The sequence below is a fragment of the Canis lupus genome, chromosome 1 (genome assembly GCF_048164855.1).
Source record: "Canis lupus baileyi chromosome 1, mCanLup2.hap1, whole genome shotgun sequence".
NCBI lineage: Eukaryota > Metazoa > Chordata > Mammalia > Carnivora > Canidae > Canis > Canis lupus.
In genome coordinates, this window is record NC_132838.1 from 13,938,883 (window position 1) to 13,957,205 (window position 18,323).

General features: G+C 48.4%; 1 protein-coding gene across 1 annotated transcript; it reads right to left on the minus strand.

Annotated features, from left to right (window-relative positions):
• Nucleotides 1–625: 625 nt before the first annotated feature.
• On the minus strand, nucleotides 626–14,210 carry SERPINB8 (serpin family B member 8). Its single transcript, XM_072821012.1, has 7 exons — nucleotides 14,097–14,210; nucleotides 9,878–10,055; nucleotides 8,396–8,533; nucleotides 6,589–6,706; nucleotides 4,428–4,570; nucleotides 2,951–3,103; nucleotides 626–1,148 (listed from the first exon to the last, which is right to left on the minus strand). Exons 2-7 carry the CDS (start codon nucleotides 10,043–10,045, stop codon nucleotides 744–746), a joined length of 1,125 nt encoding a protein of 374 aa, XP_072677113.1. The 5' UTR covers nucleotides 10,046–10,055; nucleotides 14,097–14,210; the 3' UTR covers nucleotides 626–743.
• Between the last annotated feature and the right edge of the window lie 4,113 nt (nucleotides 14,211–18,323).

Genomic DNA, 18,323 nt, shown 5'->3' on the forward strand with positions numbered 1-18,323 from the left:
TGCTGGAGCCACACGTGAGCATATGTGGTTAACTAGAGGGACACTGCTCCTGGCCGGTGCTTCACGTGAAGGTGTCTGGTGTGTGTGTATGGGGTGCTTCAGAAGGAAAGGGAATGGAGGAGACTATATGGCACTACATGGTTCCAAGCTCTGCCTCCTAGCTCAGGTCTGAAGGTTTATGGCAAGGCCATGTGAAGTTGTCTTCACGGGGGACAGTGTGAACCGTGGGACGTGCAGGTGGTCTGTGTGACACTGACAGGGGAGAGGCCCCTCATCTCAGCCACCCAGGCTGCAGGGTTTGCTCTGTGCTGTTGACCTCTGGCTGTGGACACAGTGGGGCCAGGCTCTGGCCTCCGGCAGTGGAGGTGAGCAGAGCTTAGAGGTCACTGCAGGATGGGAAAGCACTCAGTGGGCTGCTTCCCGAATCCTTGTCATGCTCCTCAGGGCACCCGCAAAAATGAGAACAGGCCGTCCTCTGATAGGTAGGTGAGGGCAGAATCGATGAGAACCAGGAGCTGCCCGAACCTTCTAGTACAGCCACAGCCTTCTCAGCCCCCAACTTCACACATTTGACGCCTCAGTTTTTGCAGGGGCCACGGAATATTTGGTAAGGACACTCACAAACTTCCCAGGGACACACGCTTTATTTTGACATTCAAATGACCACAGCAGTTCGGTCAAAAGGAATGTGCCCGAAGGCCAGGTGGGCAGGAGGGGGGGCCGTGGACAGCCGCCGTGCCTCCTCACGGGGAGCAGAACCTGCCGCAGAACAAAATGCTGTTGGTGTGGCGGTGTATGATGAAGAAGAGGAAAGGGTGGTCTGCACAGAACCTTGGCTCGGCTCTGCTGCACCGAGCATTCCTGACCACGGCCGTGGCCGCCGCCGCCTCCGTGCCCTCCTCATTCACCTCCACGAAGCACTTGTGTGCCACCTTGGACACCGGCACATTCTTCTTCGCTGACATTCCAGAAAAGTCCGCCTTGGCCTCCTCAAATGCATCAATCATGCCAACACTTCGAAGAAAAGACTCCAAGTCATAACTCTCCTCCAGCTTCAACCGGGGAAGGAAAACTTGAACTTTGTTCTTAGTCATGTTTTCTGGATCTGTCCAGGCTCTGAACTTCTCATACGTAAGTGCTTTTTCCACCTGACGTAAGAAGGAGCCAAATCTTAAAACGTAGAAACAACAGCCTGGCACCCACCACCCCCCTGACAGACAACGAGATGAGTCCTGGTCCAAGACAATGTACAGAGACTTTCCTCTTGTACACATACCAAGCTTTTCCCTCAAATTCTCATCTTTCTCCCTGCTTTATGGCTATATGAAGAAAATAACCAAAAAACACCTGAGACAGGGGAGTTGTGGGGTTTTTTTTGTTGTTGTTTGTGTGTTTTATTTTTTATCTGTACCAATCTCATTTCAAGTGTCTTTTAGTTTGGCAAGTTCTCATAACCAAGTGATTGTATGTGTGTGATGCACGTCAGCGTGAATTAGAGAGTGTTTGACAAAAGAGACAGAGAATGGCTCAGAACTCTGATGGGCCAGAGTGGGAAGACCAGGGACCATCTGAACAGGAAGGAAGACTCAGCTTCTGGGGAGGTGAGAGCAGAAACAGAGAGTTCAACAACACTGTGGCTTCTGCCATTCTTGTTGGTCTTCGGCCTGCCCTGGCATTCGCTTCAAAGCCTCCAAGACCCGTCACTCACTCTGTTTAGCCACAGTTAAGAAAGAAAGGAAGAAGGGGCTTCCACCCCTCTCGCCTTTCTCTTCACCACCTGGAGTCCAGGCAGATGCTCCTCTATAGTGATGGTTGTTTGGGTGTTAGCTCGAATTCCCAGACCCTCCTAATTTTCTTCTAAAGCAGCTGTGACAGATCTCACCCTCGACTCATGCCAAGAGCTTTCTTGATTCCAAAGAGAAACCAGGGCAATTGCGCAGGCCCCACCCTCGTCATCCTGTGCGTTTGTGTGCTGGTGCCGGCTTGTATCTCTGGCAGGAGTCAACTGTTAGACCCTCAGTAGCCTAAACTCAGCCAGATGGGAGGATTTACACCAAGGGAACCAGATGCAACATTATATATGAAGCCTTTCCCATCCCCAGAGAGCCAAGATAATAAGCACACTACTGGTCAGGACCTACCTACAAATTTATTTCCTCCCACTGTGAACTCGTTCCTTTTCTTTCATGGGAAAAGAGCCCCCTCCTCCTGTCTAAAGAAAATTCTTCAGCTGTACTTGAGCCTCTTGCTACTCAAAGTGTGGTCCCTGACCAGCAGCATCTACATCACCTGGAATCTTGTTAGAAATGCAGAATCTCAGACCATCGCCCCCCCCAGCCCCAAATCAAAAACTGCATTTTAATAAGACACCCAGGAGTTTCCTATGCACATTCATGTTTGAGAAACACTGCCCAGGGATGCCTGGGTGGCTCAGTGGTTGAGCATCTGCCTTTGGCTTGGGGTGTGATCCCGGAGTCCTGGGATGGAGTGTTGCATCAGGTTTCTGGCAGGGGAGCCTGCTTCTCCCTCTGCCTATGTCTCTGCCGCCCTCTCTGTGCTCTCATGAATGAATAAATAAAATCTTTAAAAAAAAAAAAGAAAGAAAGAAAAGAAACAGTGCCCAGATTAATCCCTGTCCATGCCTAGTACTTTACTTCAATAATTATTGGGACCTCAACTAGCCCCTCCCTTCAGAAAGAAGCATAGCATTCTTAGAATTTTTGAAGTCTCTCTTCTCAGCTTCATCAGAATGTGACCTCGCCCAATTCCACTCCTGGATACATACTCAACAGAAATGCAAACAGATGTTCACCAAGACATGAGATGCTGTTCATTCAATACTCCTAAAAACCCTCAACTGGAATTCCTCAAATGCCATCTGATGGACGAACATTAAAAAATGGGCTCAAGCTGTCTCCGCAGATGCTCAGACTCCCTGGCAAGGGCTTACCTCGGCGAGATCGGTGTTGTCATCTGGCAGCAGAATGACCATGCTCAGCTCCTCCCCCGCGTAGGGCAGCTCCAGGATCTGAGTGTGCACGTCATCCACATACCCCATTTTAAATTTAGCCTGCTTAAACATCATCTGCACCGTCTTTCTCTCCTAATGAAAATACGAAACTAAAATCAGATTGCTGGAAAATGAGCACAGCTTACTAAAGATAAGATCTATCTAATCTGCAGAACCCCCAGGTACAGAGAATTACTATTTCTGCACATTATGCTGATAGATGCAAAATCTTCATTCTTACATATTAGTATCGAATACAACATGCTATTGTCCCAGCAGATCAACCATTACCAAGTGAGAGAGAATAAAATTGAATAGAGAGACACAAAACCCTACATTACTTCCAGAAGAAGTTGCGTTTTTCTTTTCTGAAAAGATGCATTAGAGAAACACTCCTAGCAACCTTATAGTTAAACTTTATTTATCCAAGTTAAGGGGAGAATTAACTAAAAATCAGGTTTCGTGGTTGAAGGATGTGGTTAGAAAAGATGTATAGGCCACAGAGACTTATATTTTTATTGCTCAATTATATGATTGGCCTTATGGCTTTGGTTTTCTTGGAGAGGGGACCTTGACGAGATTTGTTGTGTCCACCATTTCTAAAGCTTGCATCAAATGCATTCTAGACTTTTAAATCTGCATGCAATATCCTATCATCAAGTTGATGCAAGTGAAATTTCAAGCTAATTGCTACTGACGCCAATTATTAACATACTTAACAGTGAAGGGACAAAAGTGTTTTTAAAGTTAGGCTTTAAGTCTAGAGATCTGATGTCCAGTATGATGACTACAGTTACTAATACTTGTAGTGAATATGGAAATTTGCTAAGAGAGTAGATTTCAGGTGCTCTCATCACAAAAATAATACGGTAACCATGTAAGGAAAGTGTATGTTAATTGGCTTGACCACAACAGTTATTTCATTATATGTTTTACATCAAATCATCATCTCACTCACCTTATATACAATTTTTATTTTTAAAAAATTCTAAAAATAAAGACAAAGTTAGCCTGAACATCTGTTAACACTTTTTTTTCTTGTGTTCAGAATTGTATGGCTGTGAATTATAAGTGAATATATAGGCATAGTTGTCACTGATATTGCAAGAAGGTATCTACGTCAATATAGTGATATTTCAGGACAAACGTAATGCCAAGGGTTAGAGGACATTTTCTTTCGATCTAAATAATAGGCCCAAAGACAGACGAATCAGTTTACAAAGGATGTGAACACAAAACTGTCAATATAAAAATGATTTTACCTTTTCTCTTCCCCTCTCCAACAAAAAATATACAGGGGGTATGAAATTCATTCAGAAATATAGTATGAAATCAATTATTTTTCCTATTCGCCCACAATCTTTCCCAGCATATCACATTAAGGGAATAACAGTGCATCCAACAAATACTTCCCTACCTGGTTGATTTTAAAGGGCATTCCCCTTGTGTTCTTTCTGTCAAACTGTTCATGCCATTTCCCTTTGAAATAGATGGCATTCACGAGAACCAGCTTAGTCAGTGCATCAACCGTCCCAGCACCCAGGATCTCTGAAATCTTCCCTGCAAAGAATATGAGAGAAGTTTATCGCTATTTGGGGGGAGAAGGGAGGGGAATAAACATTCTCTTCTGACAATGCTCCTGACATATGAAGCTTGGCTTGGCTGATAGCCAGGCTGGAATCCTGCCCTCCTGGCTGTCTGAGGAAAGGGCGATGGGATGTAGTGCTGCACCCACACATGACATGTACTGCTTGTCCCTAAACAGCGATCTCGAAGCAGGCAGGTCAGCTATCATTTTGCCCTCAATTTATTGATCTAGAAATTCAGGTCAAGGCATTTGCCTGACATTTTGCCAAGGTCACATAGGTGGCAAATGGCTGAGCCGAGACAATAGCCCAAGAGTCTTGCTTCTAATTATATGGTTGCCAACCTTGATGCCGCTACTGACATTGTAAGCCAGGTACTTCTTTGTTGTGGGAAGTGTCCTGGGCATTGTAGGATGTTCCACCAGTAGCATTTCCCCAGTTGTGACAACCAAAATGTCTTCAGCCATTGGCAAACGTCACCTGGGGGCTGACTCTGGTTGAGAAAATTGCTCTATGCTAAGCTTCAAATCTCACTTAGGCGAGGAGAAGCTTCTGAAGGATGAAAGAATACAGACCCGTAAATGGATGAAAGCAGCCCTCCTGAAGGCAGTGAATGGGGGGACGGGATTAAGGGGTGCAATAAAGGGGCCCGAATTAAGTTATCCAATGAGACCAGGGACAAGGTGATGCCCAATGTCCCCTATGGCGCTGATATCTTGGGGAAACACAATGGTAGTCAATCTGATGAAGAGGAAGTGAGTAATGTAGGGAGGGAGTGTGATGTATGTAGAAGTTTCTGGCATCCCCAAGTGAAGTGCTAGCAGTGCTGGATCAACTGGAAAGCGAGAGACCACTGCACATATAACATAGGAGGACGTGAGAGGCTGTACCCTTCCCACGATCATTATTTGATTGGCGTTCAGTACAATCGTGGGTTCAGCTGCTGCCTGACATGAAGTGGGTGCACCATAAAGACAGAGTGGATATGGGGCGCCTGGGTGGCTCAGTGGTTGAGCGTCTGCCTTTGGCTCAGGTCAGGATCCCAGGATCCCAGGGTCCTGGGATCGAGTCCCACATTGGGCTCCCCACAGGGAGCCTGCTTCTCCCTCTGCCTGTGTCTCTGCCTCTCTCTGTGTGTCTCTCATGAATAAATACATAAAATCTTTAAAAGAAAAAAAAAAAGAACGGATGTACTAATGCAGGCTAGGTGAGCACATGAAGAAATAAGTGATTTAACACCCCCCCCCCATACATACACTTCTAGAAGTTTCTAGCTTGTGTCAGGTACTCCGAGTGCTTAAAAGCATGCCCTTCCCCTGTGAACTCTAGCCAAGCACTGGCAGAAGGATTCCTGCTAAGACAGAGGGTGGTCTGGGCAGGGGAGGCTGCAGGTTCCTCATGAGCTGCCCTTCCAGAATCTGGACCAAAAGCAGAGAAGCTCTTGCCCTGAAAGCAAATTCCACCACAGTCACGTGACAACGGGAGGACAGCCCCATAGACAAGACTAGCCTGTCCTCGTCACCACAGGGGGGTGACGTGAAATGTGGCCCCATCTCAGCCGCAACCTAACCCGAACATCATCCTGCCCTCAGGGCACGACGAGGGCTTTCCCCTCCTCACCAAGAAGGCTGACAGGGACCATCAGCAAAGGAACCATCAGTCAGGGAGAAAAAGTGAATCCATATGGTGCTGATGAGTCTATTTCCCTAGCTACAACGACGAAAGGTTGAGTATAGACGGTGCCCCCAGCAGATCCCTGTTTCTTTCTCAAAAGCTTGCTAGAACGGGGTTGGTGTCAGTCCCAACCTCTGAGCCAGCCCAGTTCATCCACCCCAAACAGGAAGCACTTCTCAGGCAGTTTCCAGCACAATCCAGAAGGGGAGAGGGTCTGAGATTCTCACTCGGTTGATGTAGCTTTTGGAAATGACCACTCCGTGACCTCATAAACCTGAGAAAAATACCCAAGCCGCATGGCTGGTGGGCCTCTCTCACCTTCCGTCTTCTCTGTCACCCAGTGGTTTATGTGCTCCCGGCATTCTTCGGTGTCTTTGGCGAACGACAGCTCCTCCAGCTCCGCCTGGTAGAACTTCTGGCAGGATTCCCTGTAGGCCTACGAACACGAGTACAGGTCTGTCCTGCTCAGCCCAGGTCCCACGTCAACAAACTTGTCACCATGCTCCCCCTCAAGCACGACCTCTGAGTGGGGCATCCTGCGCTGTTAGCGATTGGCAAAAATGTGCAGACCGCGGAGGCCGTGGCTGACCCCCTGCCTGGGGCCCGACACCAGGGAGGACACATGACATTGGCCCCCAGCTGGTTCACAGGCCACTGGGAGAAACGACAGAGGTCCACACATAGTTCCAAAGGCTTCGAGAACGCAGATGGTGGTGGGCATGCATGGAACAGCCCATGAATGGTCCTGTCCAATGCTTCTGCTCCATGCTGACTTCCTGTTTGATGTTCTGTCTGCCAGGCACTCTAACTTCCTTTTACCTGTTTCTGTATCACCAACACCAACCACAGTGTCTGAATTTGTGAACGATGGAGAATACTCCATAGTGGAAACAGATCCTCCAGGAGTGGACTGGATAGGCCTAGATCACACCCGGGGGCGCCAGGGCTGAGGGGTGGATTAGGGGAAACAGTGGCAGGGGATGAGCTCTGAAATGCAAGTTCAAGTCAGGAAGGGCCTACACCCAATGCGCGAAAACCCAAAGATAACTCACCTCACAAAAACTTGGTTTCAGATATAATGTGCCTGGCAATTGGCTCCCATCCTCCGCCCATCTCCTGTCCTCAAATATTTTAGCTTCTACAGAAGAAAGAAAATGTGGAGAGAAAGAGAAGCCAAGCAACTGACAAAAAGGGGAGGTGAGTCCCTGTGTCCCCAAGATCCCCCAATTACAATACTCAAAGAGGAGGATGACGTTCAAAAATGAACATCAATTAACCAGAAGATTCCTGGGATCATTAGTGCTTGTCCTAGAAGACCCAGAACATTCTCCAATGCTACTTAAGCCCTAAACAGGCGACCTCTACAGCAGCCAGGACAGGGATGTATTTGAATCGGACAGAGGCATCCTTAGAACTGCCGGCCAGGAAGATGGCAGGGTTTGCCCCGATGACTCCATTGATCTGAAGTCGCCGCGCTCTGCAGAGTATGCAACATAATTTTTTGGCCCTCACTTATTGCGTGATGGCAGGCTTTTACTGCACTGGGGAGCTTGGGAATGATAGGCTTCAGTAAATAGGAAGTGCACAGACTTAAAGCCTCACTTTTATGAACCAATTTTAATTAAAAAGACTCTTATGTCACTAGTATGGAAGAACCTTGCTGGACTGGAGAGATCCATCAGGAAAGAATTTAATGGTGTAGAAGATACAGTGAGAGTGGACTGGACCCAGGCAGTGGTGGCGGTGATTCGAAGAGGGGACACATTTAAGAGGCCTTGAGAGACTGGCCCTGCAGGAACCACCCAACAACCAGAGGTGAGACTGGGGACAGCTGTATACACACAGGAGACGATGTGGTCACTGCGGCATAGGGGGTCAAGGGGCAGGGAGGCAGGTCCGGGTGCAGGAGGATGCACATATTGAGGTTGACATTTGGGAAGAATCTCTCAAAAACAACTTTTAAAAAGACTAGAGGCAATCATAAAATTCAAAATTACAGAAGATTACAATTCTGGGCACATTTAAGGCACCAGAATTATACTTTATCTCTGTTCTTCTGCAGTGTCTATCTTTTTTTGCCTTTTTTTTTTTTTTTTTTTGACATCAATATGTGAGTACAACTTACTGGAAGAAAATCACATGTTTCCTCTCCGAAGAGTCTGTTGGCGGTTCTGAGCAAGTACTGAGTGCCGGATTTGTTAACCTCCGCGAGGAGCGACCGGAAACCTTGGTGAATGTCTCCGTCTCTGCTCAAACAAAGCGCCTGGTAACAGACAAGGACGGGGCCTTGTAACATTGCCATTGCCATCTTGCTCCCACAAAGAACCAACCCCTGCGCTGAAGATCACAACGGCTCCCCCATCTTGAAGGGGGTTTGGTTTAACTCTCCCACAGCACTTCTCCACTTGGGCGCTGCTGCATTTGGGGTCAGATACTTCATTGCGGGGGCTATTCTCCGTGTTTTAAGAGATTGTGAGCATTTCTAGCCTCTAACCACTAGATGTCAGGAGGACCTCTCAGCTAGGACAACCAAGCTGTCCCGTCAGTGGCAGATGTCCCCTGGAAGACAAAATCGTGCCAGGGTGCAAACCACCCGCCCTGGCAGATTGACCCACTTAGAAAGGCGGGTGTGATGACTCAGGAGTGAGACACAACAGAACAAATAGGTAGCTGGAATGAATCTGGCATGACCCAGGGAAGACAAGAATGAGCAGAAATCAACAGAGACTACGTCAGCAGCAATTTCAGATGTTCTGCAGACCACCCTGTGACTTCCATGTCAAGTCAGAGTGGAAGTTAAGGTTGTTCCTCTGTCTCCCAATGGCCCTCGTCCAAGGCCTCCCTCCTCCAGGCAGCTGGAAGAAACCACCGCCCGCCCCCCCCCCACAGCTGCCATCCCCAAGGGCACTTCCAGAAGGTGCCCACATACCCCTGCTATCAATGGGGAAGTCCTGGGCACTGGCCATGTTCTGGGACTGTCCGAGAAACTTAAGCTAACAAAAAGGTTAGAGATTACTTCCCTAAAGTGTTTGCCACTACTGCCTTTGTAGCTCAGGTCCTGGGGACCCGTTTCAGCTCAATCAGATTACACGTTCCTTCTCAATGATTTCAGAGACATAAGTCCACACTGTGGTGCTTTCTTCTTGTGCTTATGCCTAATCATACCCTAGAAAGAACCCATGTAACAGAAAGTTCGTTCAAACAGCTACATCTCAATTGGGTATTTGACGTTAGCAAAAATCTAAAATGTAACAAAGGTGAAATTTTCAGACTTCCCGTGGGACAGAATTATAGCTCACCTGACTTACCAAAGTCACCACTTTGCTATCACATATTGATGCTCGGATCTAGTAGCAAAAGTGACATAATGACTCGTTTGGTCAAGGTCCTGTAGGTGGGCTGTCAAGGTAGGCTGCAGGTTCTGAAACAATTCCCATTTCTGCTTCCAGCTGCTCTTTTTCCCTCACCAGGGTGCCTCCTGCCACCCACCAGCCACCTGCCAGCCGCCCTGGCTTCCATCAGCTGCTGTCACGTATGAAATGACCAGCTCTGCGAAAGAACCGAAAAAAGCCACCCATTGTTCTTCCTCTGCGACAGGCACACATACCTGGGACATCTGGGCAGCGGTGTTTCCTTTGGCCCCCATGAAGACCATGGCCAGGGCAGAGGAGATGCTCAGAGGGGAGCAGAACACATTTCGCGAGCTGTCCTCTCTACCCAACATTTTTAATAAGTTGATGGCAAAACTGCCATTTGCTTCATAGAGATCATCCATCAGGGAAGGTCTGTATCAGAAGGACAACACGGAAGCACATCAGCCAAGCCCACCGTTGTGTCATCTGGCCAACAGCACCCCTGTCAGTGGTCAGTGGCATGGCCAGAAGAATAACCACACCCCCACAGCCAGCCACGTTCAACCTCCCAAACCTTTGTTATCTGGCACAGCATTAGAGGCCTTGCAGATATGATTCACTGAATCAAGGACTTGAGACAGGGAGATTTCCTCCAGTATCCAGGTGGGCTCAGCGTAATTCCTGGGTCCTCCTAAGAGGAAGGCAGGAGGCTCAGAGCCAGAGAAGGAGATGCAACAAGAGAAGCAAAGGTCAGAATGACACGAGGCCATGGATCAAGGAATGCAGGCAGGACACAGACTCTGCCCCTGCAACTGTATCTCCTTAGGCCTTGGGTGAGGCGGGGGTCTCCTGGATGTCTCAGGGGCAGGAGAGCAAAGGGGAGCTCAGTGGGTGCAAGAGGACAGGGAGACAACTGTTTCAACCAGGGTTGACTGGTTCCTTGAAAGCTTCTTCTTAAGGCTTTTCTTTTAAAGAGGAGATAGAAGATGTCTCTGATTTAGGAAGAAAAAAAAAAGGGTGATGTCAAACCAACCAACCAAAGAAAAAAAAAAAGTATAAGGTTGGAGTCTAAATATAGATTCTACAACAGACCCAACCAGTGCAAATTCAGGTTTAAAAGAAATGATGTAACATATCAACCAAGGGGTGCTTGAGTGGGTCGGGAGGTTAAACAGCCAACTCTTGGTTTCAGCTCAGGTCATAATCTCAGGGTCCTGAGATCAAGCCCCGCCCCCCGCCCTGTGTCAGGCTCCATTCAGCAGGGACTTGGCTTGAAGATCCTCTCCCTTTCACTATGCCCCTCCTCCTGCTCACACTCTCTCTCCAAAATGAATAAATGGATAAATCCATCCATCTATCAATCAATCAATACAACATCAACCAAGAGAATAGTGGCAAAGCTTGCACAGTGGTATGCTATACTTCACAGGTCACTTCTTAGAGGACAACAGTGGAAGTTCCTCACTGTCCTCCTCTCTGGAAGCCTCTCCAGAACCTTCAGCTGCTCGGCTTGAACCCGAGGGCTGCAGGTGTGGGAACGCTGATGTGTCTGCAGTGGCCAAGTCCCATGAGGGAGCAGTGTCCAGCCTGCCTGCAGGCCACCTCTGGCCGCACATTTCCTCGCCTGGCATTGGAGGACTTTCAGAAAAGGAACAGCTAGGAGCCCGAGGGAGACGCAAACTGCACAGCACGGGGCCCAGCACAGGTGGCACCAAAGGGATCCGAAGGAGGAGAGAATTAGGTAAAGCAGAGGTGATAGACACAACTCTGGAGTTGATCCTACCTGAGCCTAAACTTAGGCGGCTGCGTGTGAGTGCTGTGTGTGTGTGTGTGTGTGTGTGTGTGTGGTCCTGCCTGAACAGGCAAAGGAGTGTACTGGAAATTCACACCAATGCCAACTGTACATTTTAACTGCTCCTAATGGCAAATGCCTTCTTCTGGTTCCTTCCATCTTTCCTCTTCCTTCATTGCATTTCCACGTGGGCAGGTGCTGGTCAGTAGCAGGGTATTTCCCATCAGCGTCTGCCCCATCCATCAGCGATGACACACTGGCACACACTTATCCCGAGGGTGCCTCGGGGGTGTGTCCAGGTCACACCCATAAAGAGGCAGGAGCTGGAACAGGATAACCCTATGACTCTCTTTCCTCGTGATGCCCCATTACTTTGTGATGACCCAATCTCATGTGCACATTAAGCTTTCGAGAGGGCTGGGCTTGAAACAAAGAGGAATTTGCCCGATATAAATCTAAAAAGGGATGAATTTCAACATGATATGAAACAACACCTCTGGGTACCCGTGTCACCATCCCACTGCATCATAAGAACACAATATTGTGGAAAGGTCTGATTTCCAGCCTATAGGGAGCCACAAAAACATAGATGGGTGGTTTCAAGCCATCCCTGTGCTCTGTAACTGGATCATTTATAAAGTCCTAAGGAAGCCCACAGAGAAGTGAAATAAATTCTCTTTAAAAAAGCTCAGGAGAAGGCGAGGGGTGAGCTGGCTTTCAGGGGCTGGGCAAGAGCTTCTGGGAGGTGAGGAAGGGGGAGGTGACGTTAAGGCCGCGGCGATGGGATTGGCGGGAGAAAGAAGGTGGCAGGAGGTGCAGGGCAGGCGATGTGGGGTGGGGGCGCTGGCTCTCTGTGGTCGCGTGACACAGGGTGGCTGGAGACAAGAAGCCTGACCTTGAGCTATGGTCCGGAAAGCCAGGTATGGTTTTTAAACAAATGTTTTTCTATGAGTACACTGGATTTTAGAAACTCGGTGGCTCACCACTGAGCCTGGAAAAAGGCTGGGGAAGCTGCTGGCTGCCTACTGCCATGGAGCAGCGGCTGCGGGACAGGGAGGAAGCACGAGCAGGACAGGGTGGAGGGTGGCACTGCCCGGGCCGGGTGACCCATCACATGAGGGGCACGTGAGGGACACGGAACAGGAGTCAAGGATGACACTGAGGCTGGCCAAAAACAAGACAACAGGCCCCAGGTGGAGTTGCTTATGCTCAGCCAAAGATCCGGAGTCTTGACTTCATTAGTTTCGGCTCTCCCCGAAATGGGATCTTAAACCTGTGAATCAGGAGCCGCTTAGTGAGGTCCCCTGCTGACAGTCCCCTGCCATCCCCTAATGGGAGATAACTGCAATAACCAACCCTCTGTTTTGCCAGGATAACTTCCTTAGTCCCTCTCCCCTTCTGCTTAGAAGTCTTCGATTCTGGACAGCTCCTCGGATCCTCCCACTGCCAGGCCAGACGGGATGCTGCCCCATTCGAACTAATCTGCGCTCAAGTGAACTCAAGTCTTCAATATGCCTCAGTTTATCTTTTAGCAGACTCCTAGCTAATCGACACTTTGGGCCGGCCATGAACCATTGGAGGTTTATCTGAGGAGCCACATGGAATGAGGAAGGTGATACATTCCATCTGAGATGTGTAGACCATGCAGAGCCCCTGGGTACCTAGGAACCTGTGAGGGAGACAGGGAGGGGTGCTGCTGAATCCAGGCCGGTTCCTGAGGCCCGGAGAAGTCCCAGAGCAAGAGATCCGGGCCATTAGCACCAGGTTGCCAGAGATCCTAGGCAAATGGGATGAACCTACAAGGTACAAAGAGGCCTACAGGGGAAACCCACCTAGGTTGCTGTTGTTGTTGTTTTAAGATTATTTATTTATTCATGAGACACAGAAAGAGAGAGAGAGAGAGAGAGAGAGGCAGAGACACAGACAGAGGGAGAGGCAGGCTCCCTGCGGGACGGGGTCCCAGGCCCTGGGGACCACGACCTGACCCAAAGGCAGATGCTCAACTGCTGAGCCCCCAGGTGCCCGACTCGCCTAGTTTTTAAGAATTTCCAGTATTTGCAGGTAGGAAGAGGAAGAAGATAAGGGCCAAGGATGAGGGGTGCCCCTGGGGACGGGGAGGGCGTGTGCCAGGGGCCAGGGCAGCGGGAGGGCGCGGGTGGGGGGGCGGGAAGGCAGCACAGGCGGCGGCGGCGGCTGCGCCCCAAGGCCTCACCCCGAGCGGGAGCGGGAGCGGGAGCGGGAGCCGGGAGTCCCTTCAACTGATTCTGGGGCCGCAGACCAGGCGCAAGCAGGCAAGGGAGCGGGTCCTCGAGGAGAGGCGGCCACTGGAGGCCAGGTGAGGGCAAGACTCCGGAAGAGACAACCGGGCCAAGGAAGGAAGGAGGGAAGCGCGGCGGGAGGGAGGGAGGGAGGGAGGGAGGGAGGGAGCGGCCTCCTCGGGGCGCGGCGCGGCGCGGACGGGCACCTGCCGGGCGGGCTCCGGGGTGGGCGGGGGGGCTCCCCGGTCGGGGGCGCCTCTGCCTTCCCGCGGGCTCCGCGCAGCGCAGGGGGCGCCTCCGGCCCGGGCGTGTCCGCCCCCCCCCCCCGGCTCGGTGCCTCCCCGGCCCCGCGGGCACGGCCCCCCCGCCCCCCGCCCCCCCCCCCGCCCGGGGACCCCGGGGACGCGCGCCTCCGCCCGGTACCTGCGGCTCCGGCTCCCGCGGCGGCTGCTCCCCGAGCTCGCTGCGCGCTGGCGGCCGCCCCGACCTGGGCCGGGCTTCCGGGGCGGACTCAGCCGTCGGGGTGCGGCCGCCCGCGGCCGGGTGGGGGGGGCAGCGCCTCCCCGCGGTCGCCTGGGTCCCGGGCCGCGCGCTCCGTGTTCGGGGCAGGAGCCCAGAGCGGGTGCACGGGCGGCCCCGGGGCTCCGCGGTGTAGCGCCGCCTGCGCCCCGCGCCTGGTCCTGGGGACCCGGGGTCGAGTCCCGCGTCGGGCTCCCTGCGGGGAGCCTGCTTCTCCCTCCGCCTGGGTCTCTGCCTCTCTCTCTCTCTCTCTGTGTCTCTCATGAATAAATAAATAAAACCTTAAAAAAAAAAAAGCGACCCTCCACTCTGGAAATTTACCAAAAGCAAGGCCAGAGGGTAAAGGTTCTTAGGGCCCGTGGCTTCCAAACTGCTTTGGTAGGACTTCAGTGCAGCGTCCCGAGCATGCATCTCTGGCATCCGTATTCAGACTTAGATGTGCAAATAGGCTAAGTACTACTATAAACGCTACGAACACTTCACATAAGAAAAACATTTATTAGAAATACACATTTTTAAGTACTCAAAAAGTTATTTCAAGATCTAATGAAATCCACGAGATCCAATATGTGTCTTAACCTTAATTTAACGCTTTGAAATACAGTAACTTAAAGACCAGTTTTGTTTGTTTTCTTTTTTTAAGATTTTATTTATTTATTCATTCATGAGAGAGAGAGAGAGGCAGAGACACAGGCAGAGGGAGAAGCAGGCCCCATGCGGGGAGCCCGACGTGGGACCCGATCCGGGGACCCCAGGATCACACACACACACACACACACACACACACACACTGAGCCAAAGGCAGACGCTCAACCACTGAGCCACCCAGGCCTTGTCCCAAGACCAGGTTTTTTGTTTGTTTGTTTTTGTTTTTTTTATAATAAATTTATTTTTTATTGGTGTTCAATTTACCAACATACAGAATAACACCCAGTGCTCATCCTGTCAAGTGCCCCCCTCAGTGCCCGTCACCCATTAAACCCCCCCCCCCGCCGCCCTCCTCCCCTTCCACCACCCCTAGTTCGTTTCCCAGAGTTAAGAGTCTTTATGTTCTGTCTCCCTTTCTGATATTTCCCACACATTTCTTCTCCCTTCCCTTATATTCCCTTTCACTATTATTTCTATTCCCCAAATGAATGAGAACATACACTGTTGGTCCTTCTCCGATTGACTTACTTCATTCAGCATAATACCCTCCAGTTCCATCCACGTTGAAGCAAATGGTGGGTATTTGTCGTTTCTAATGGCTGAGGAATATTCCATTGTGTACATAGACCACATCTTCTTTACCATTCATCTTTCGATGGACACCGAAGCTCCTTCCACAGTGTGGTTATTGTGGACATTGCTGCTAGAAACATCGGGGTGCAGGTGTCCCGGCGTTTCATTGCATCTGAATCTTTGGGGTAAATCTCCAACAGTGCAATTTCTTCAGAGAGTTAGAACAAATTATTTTAAGATTTGTGTGGAATCAGAAAAGACAGCGGAATAGTCAGGGGAATTTTAAAAAAGAAAACCATATCTGGGGGCATCACAATGCCAGATTTCAGGTTGTACTACAAAGCTGTGGTCATCAAGACAGTGTGGTACTGGCACAAAAACAGACACATAGATCAATGGAACAGAAGAGAGAATCCAGAAGTGGACCCTGAACTTTATGGTCAACTAATATTCGATAAAGGAGGAAAGACTATCCATTGGAAGAAAGACAGTCTCTTCAATAAATGGTGCTGGGAAAATTGGACATCCACATGCAAAAGAATGAAACTAGACCACTCTCTTGCACCATACACAAAGATAAACTCAAAATGGATGAAAGATCTAAATGTGAGACAAGATTCCATCAAAATCCTAGAGAAGAACACAGGCAACACCCTTTTTGAACTCAGCCACAGTAACTTCTTGCAAGATACATCCACGAAGGCAAAAGAAACAAAAGCAAAAATGAACTATTGGGACTTCATCAAGATAAGAAGCTTTTGCACAGCAAAGGATACAGTCAACAAAACTCAAAGACAACCTACAGAATGGGAGAAGATATTTGCAAATGACATATCAGATAAAGGGCTAGTTTCCAAGATCTATAAAGAACTTCTTAAACTCAACAGCAAAGAAACAAACAATCCAATCATGAAATGGGCAAAAGACATGAAGAGAAATCTCACAGAGGAAGACATAGACATGGCCAACATGCACATGAGAAAATGCTCCGCATCACTTGCCATCAGGGAAATGCAAATCAAAACCACAATGAGATGCCACCTCACACCAGTGAGAATGGGGAAAATTAACAAGGCAGGAAACAACACATGTTGGAGAGGATGCAGAGAAAAGGGAACCCTCTTACACTGTTGGTGGGAATGTGAACTGGTGCAGCCACTCTGGAAAACTGTGTGGAGGTTCCTCAAAGAGTTAAAAATAGACCTGCCCTACGACCCAAGACCAGGTTTTAAGTTCAGTTTATTTCTAAACTTGGATTGGTTGCTGTCAGAGAGAAACGCTTCTCAGGAAATGGGTTGATTAAAATGGGATAAAGTCATCATCATTGGTTCTGCTGACTAAACCTTGACATTTGATTTGCATTCACATACTAACTATGCAAAGATGTCTGGTTGAAATCTCAGTATTAAAAATCTATTTATCCTCCTGAAAATCATTGGCTTTGCAAACTCATGTTTTCCGACTTATATTTTCAATATTTGAACAGTGAGAAGCCCACCAAATCTTCTCTGTTTAGAAGACTTTCATGAAGTTTAGAAAATTATATTTGCAAGTTTTTTTAAGTGCCCATGTTTGAGAGTTTTAACATCTTTTTTCTAGTAGTAAAATCATATCACGATGGAAAAACATCCCAATGGATGTTCTCAAATGATCACTTTGCAATTCTCCGCAAGCAGTTGATTTCACATTCATAGCTAAAATACACCTTTACCTAAAGGCAATCAGTTAATGGCATAAAAAAAAAAAAAAAAAAAAACTTTCTAGGGGCACCTGGGTGGCTCAGTGGTTGAACATCTGCCTTTGGCTCAGGTCCTGATCCTGGGGGCCTGGAATTGAGTCCTGCAGTGGGCTCCCCACAGGGAGCCTGCTTCTCTCTCTGCCTGTGTCTGCCTCTCTCTCTCCGTGTCTCTCTCATGAATTTAAAAAAACATTTTTTTTAACAACACTTTTTTTACTGTAGATGTTCTACTGGTGTCAACCACTTAGCATCACAGGAGAGATCAGTACGTTGGAACACTAGGCTTTTTAAAAAGAAATTAATAATAACAAGTAACTAACAATAATAATAAACTAATATTAATTAACTAACAAGAACAAGAGGTGAATTAAAAGGCTGAATTAGAACATCAGGAAATGCAGTAGAGAAATCCCTGTAGATGAATAGGTGAGGTCTGTAAGGGAGCAGGACCTGACTGCTCTGACATCTTTTCTAAATATTTACAAAATTAACAATTTTACCAGTCAGAGCATTCTAACCCATTCACAATGAGTCATTTGTAGACAATTACAAAATTTCAATGCATTTGACTAAAAATATTTGATTTCCATATGTCAAAAAGGTGCCATAAAATTAAAAGATGAATGACAAAATAAGAAAATATTTGAAAAAAATCTTTAAATGCCACTTAAATAGTTCAAGAGAGGGGATCCCTGGGTGGTGCAGCGGTTTAGCGCCTGCCTTTGGCCCAGGGCGCGATCCTGGAGACCCGGGATCGAATCCCACGTCGGGCTCCGGTGCATGGAGCCTGCTTCTCTCTCTGCCTCTCTCTCTCTCTCCCTCCCTCTCTGTCGATCATGAATAAATAAATAAAAATATAAAAAAAAAATAGTTCAAGAGAAAAGTTGATTTAAAGAACCAAACCCCAGGAAAAACATGTACAAAGTACATTAGCAAATTTGCAACAAAGAAAGGCAATGGCTCTTGTAGTCCTGAAACTAATGTAACAACAGTGTGTCGACTATGCTCAAAGTTAAAAATTGAAAATCAAAGAAGTAAATAAGAAAAGCAATGGCAATCATTAGATGAAGTATTATCCTTGGAGAAAATATTGAATATTTTTTTTAGTATAAACGATCTGCTAGATCCTATTCTAGAACTTCTCTTGCAAGATCTGAACAACTCTGGGAGGT

Coding starts and splice junctions, on each gene's coding strand:
- SERPINB8 (XM_072821012.1), bottom strand. CDS start 10,045: ATGGATGATCTCTATGAAGCAAATGGCAGTTTTGCCATCAACTTATTA. Junction 4,571..6,588: donor GGTGACAGAGAAGACGGAAG/GTGAGAGAGGCC, acceptor TATTCTTTGCAG/GGAAGATTTCAGAGATCCTG. Junction 1,149..2,950: donor ACAACACCGATCTCGCCGAG/GTAAGCCCTTGC, acceptor TTCTTACGTCAG/GTGGAAAAAGCACTTACGTA.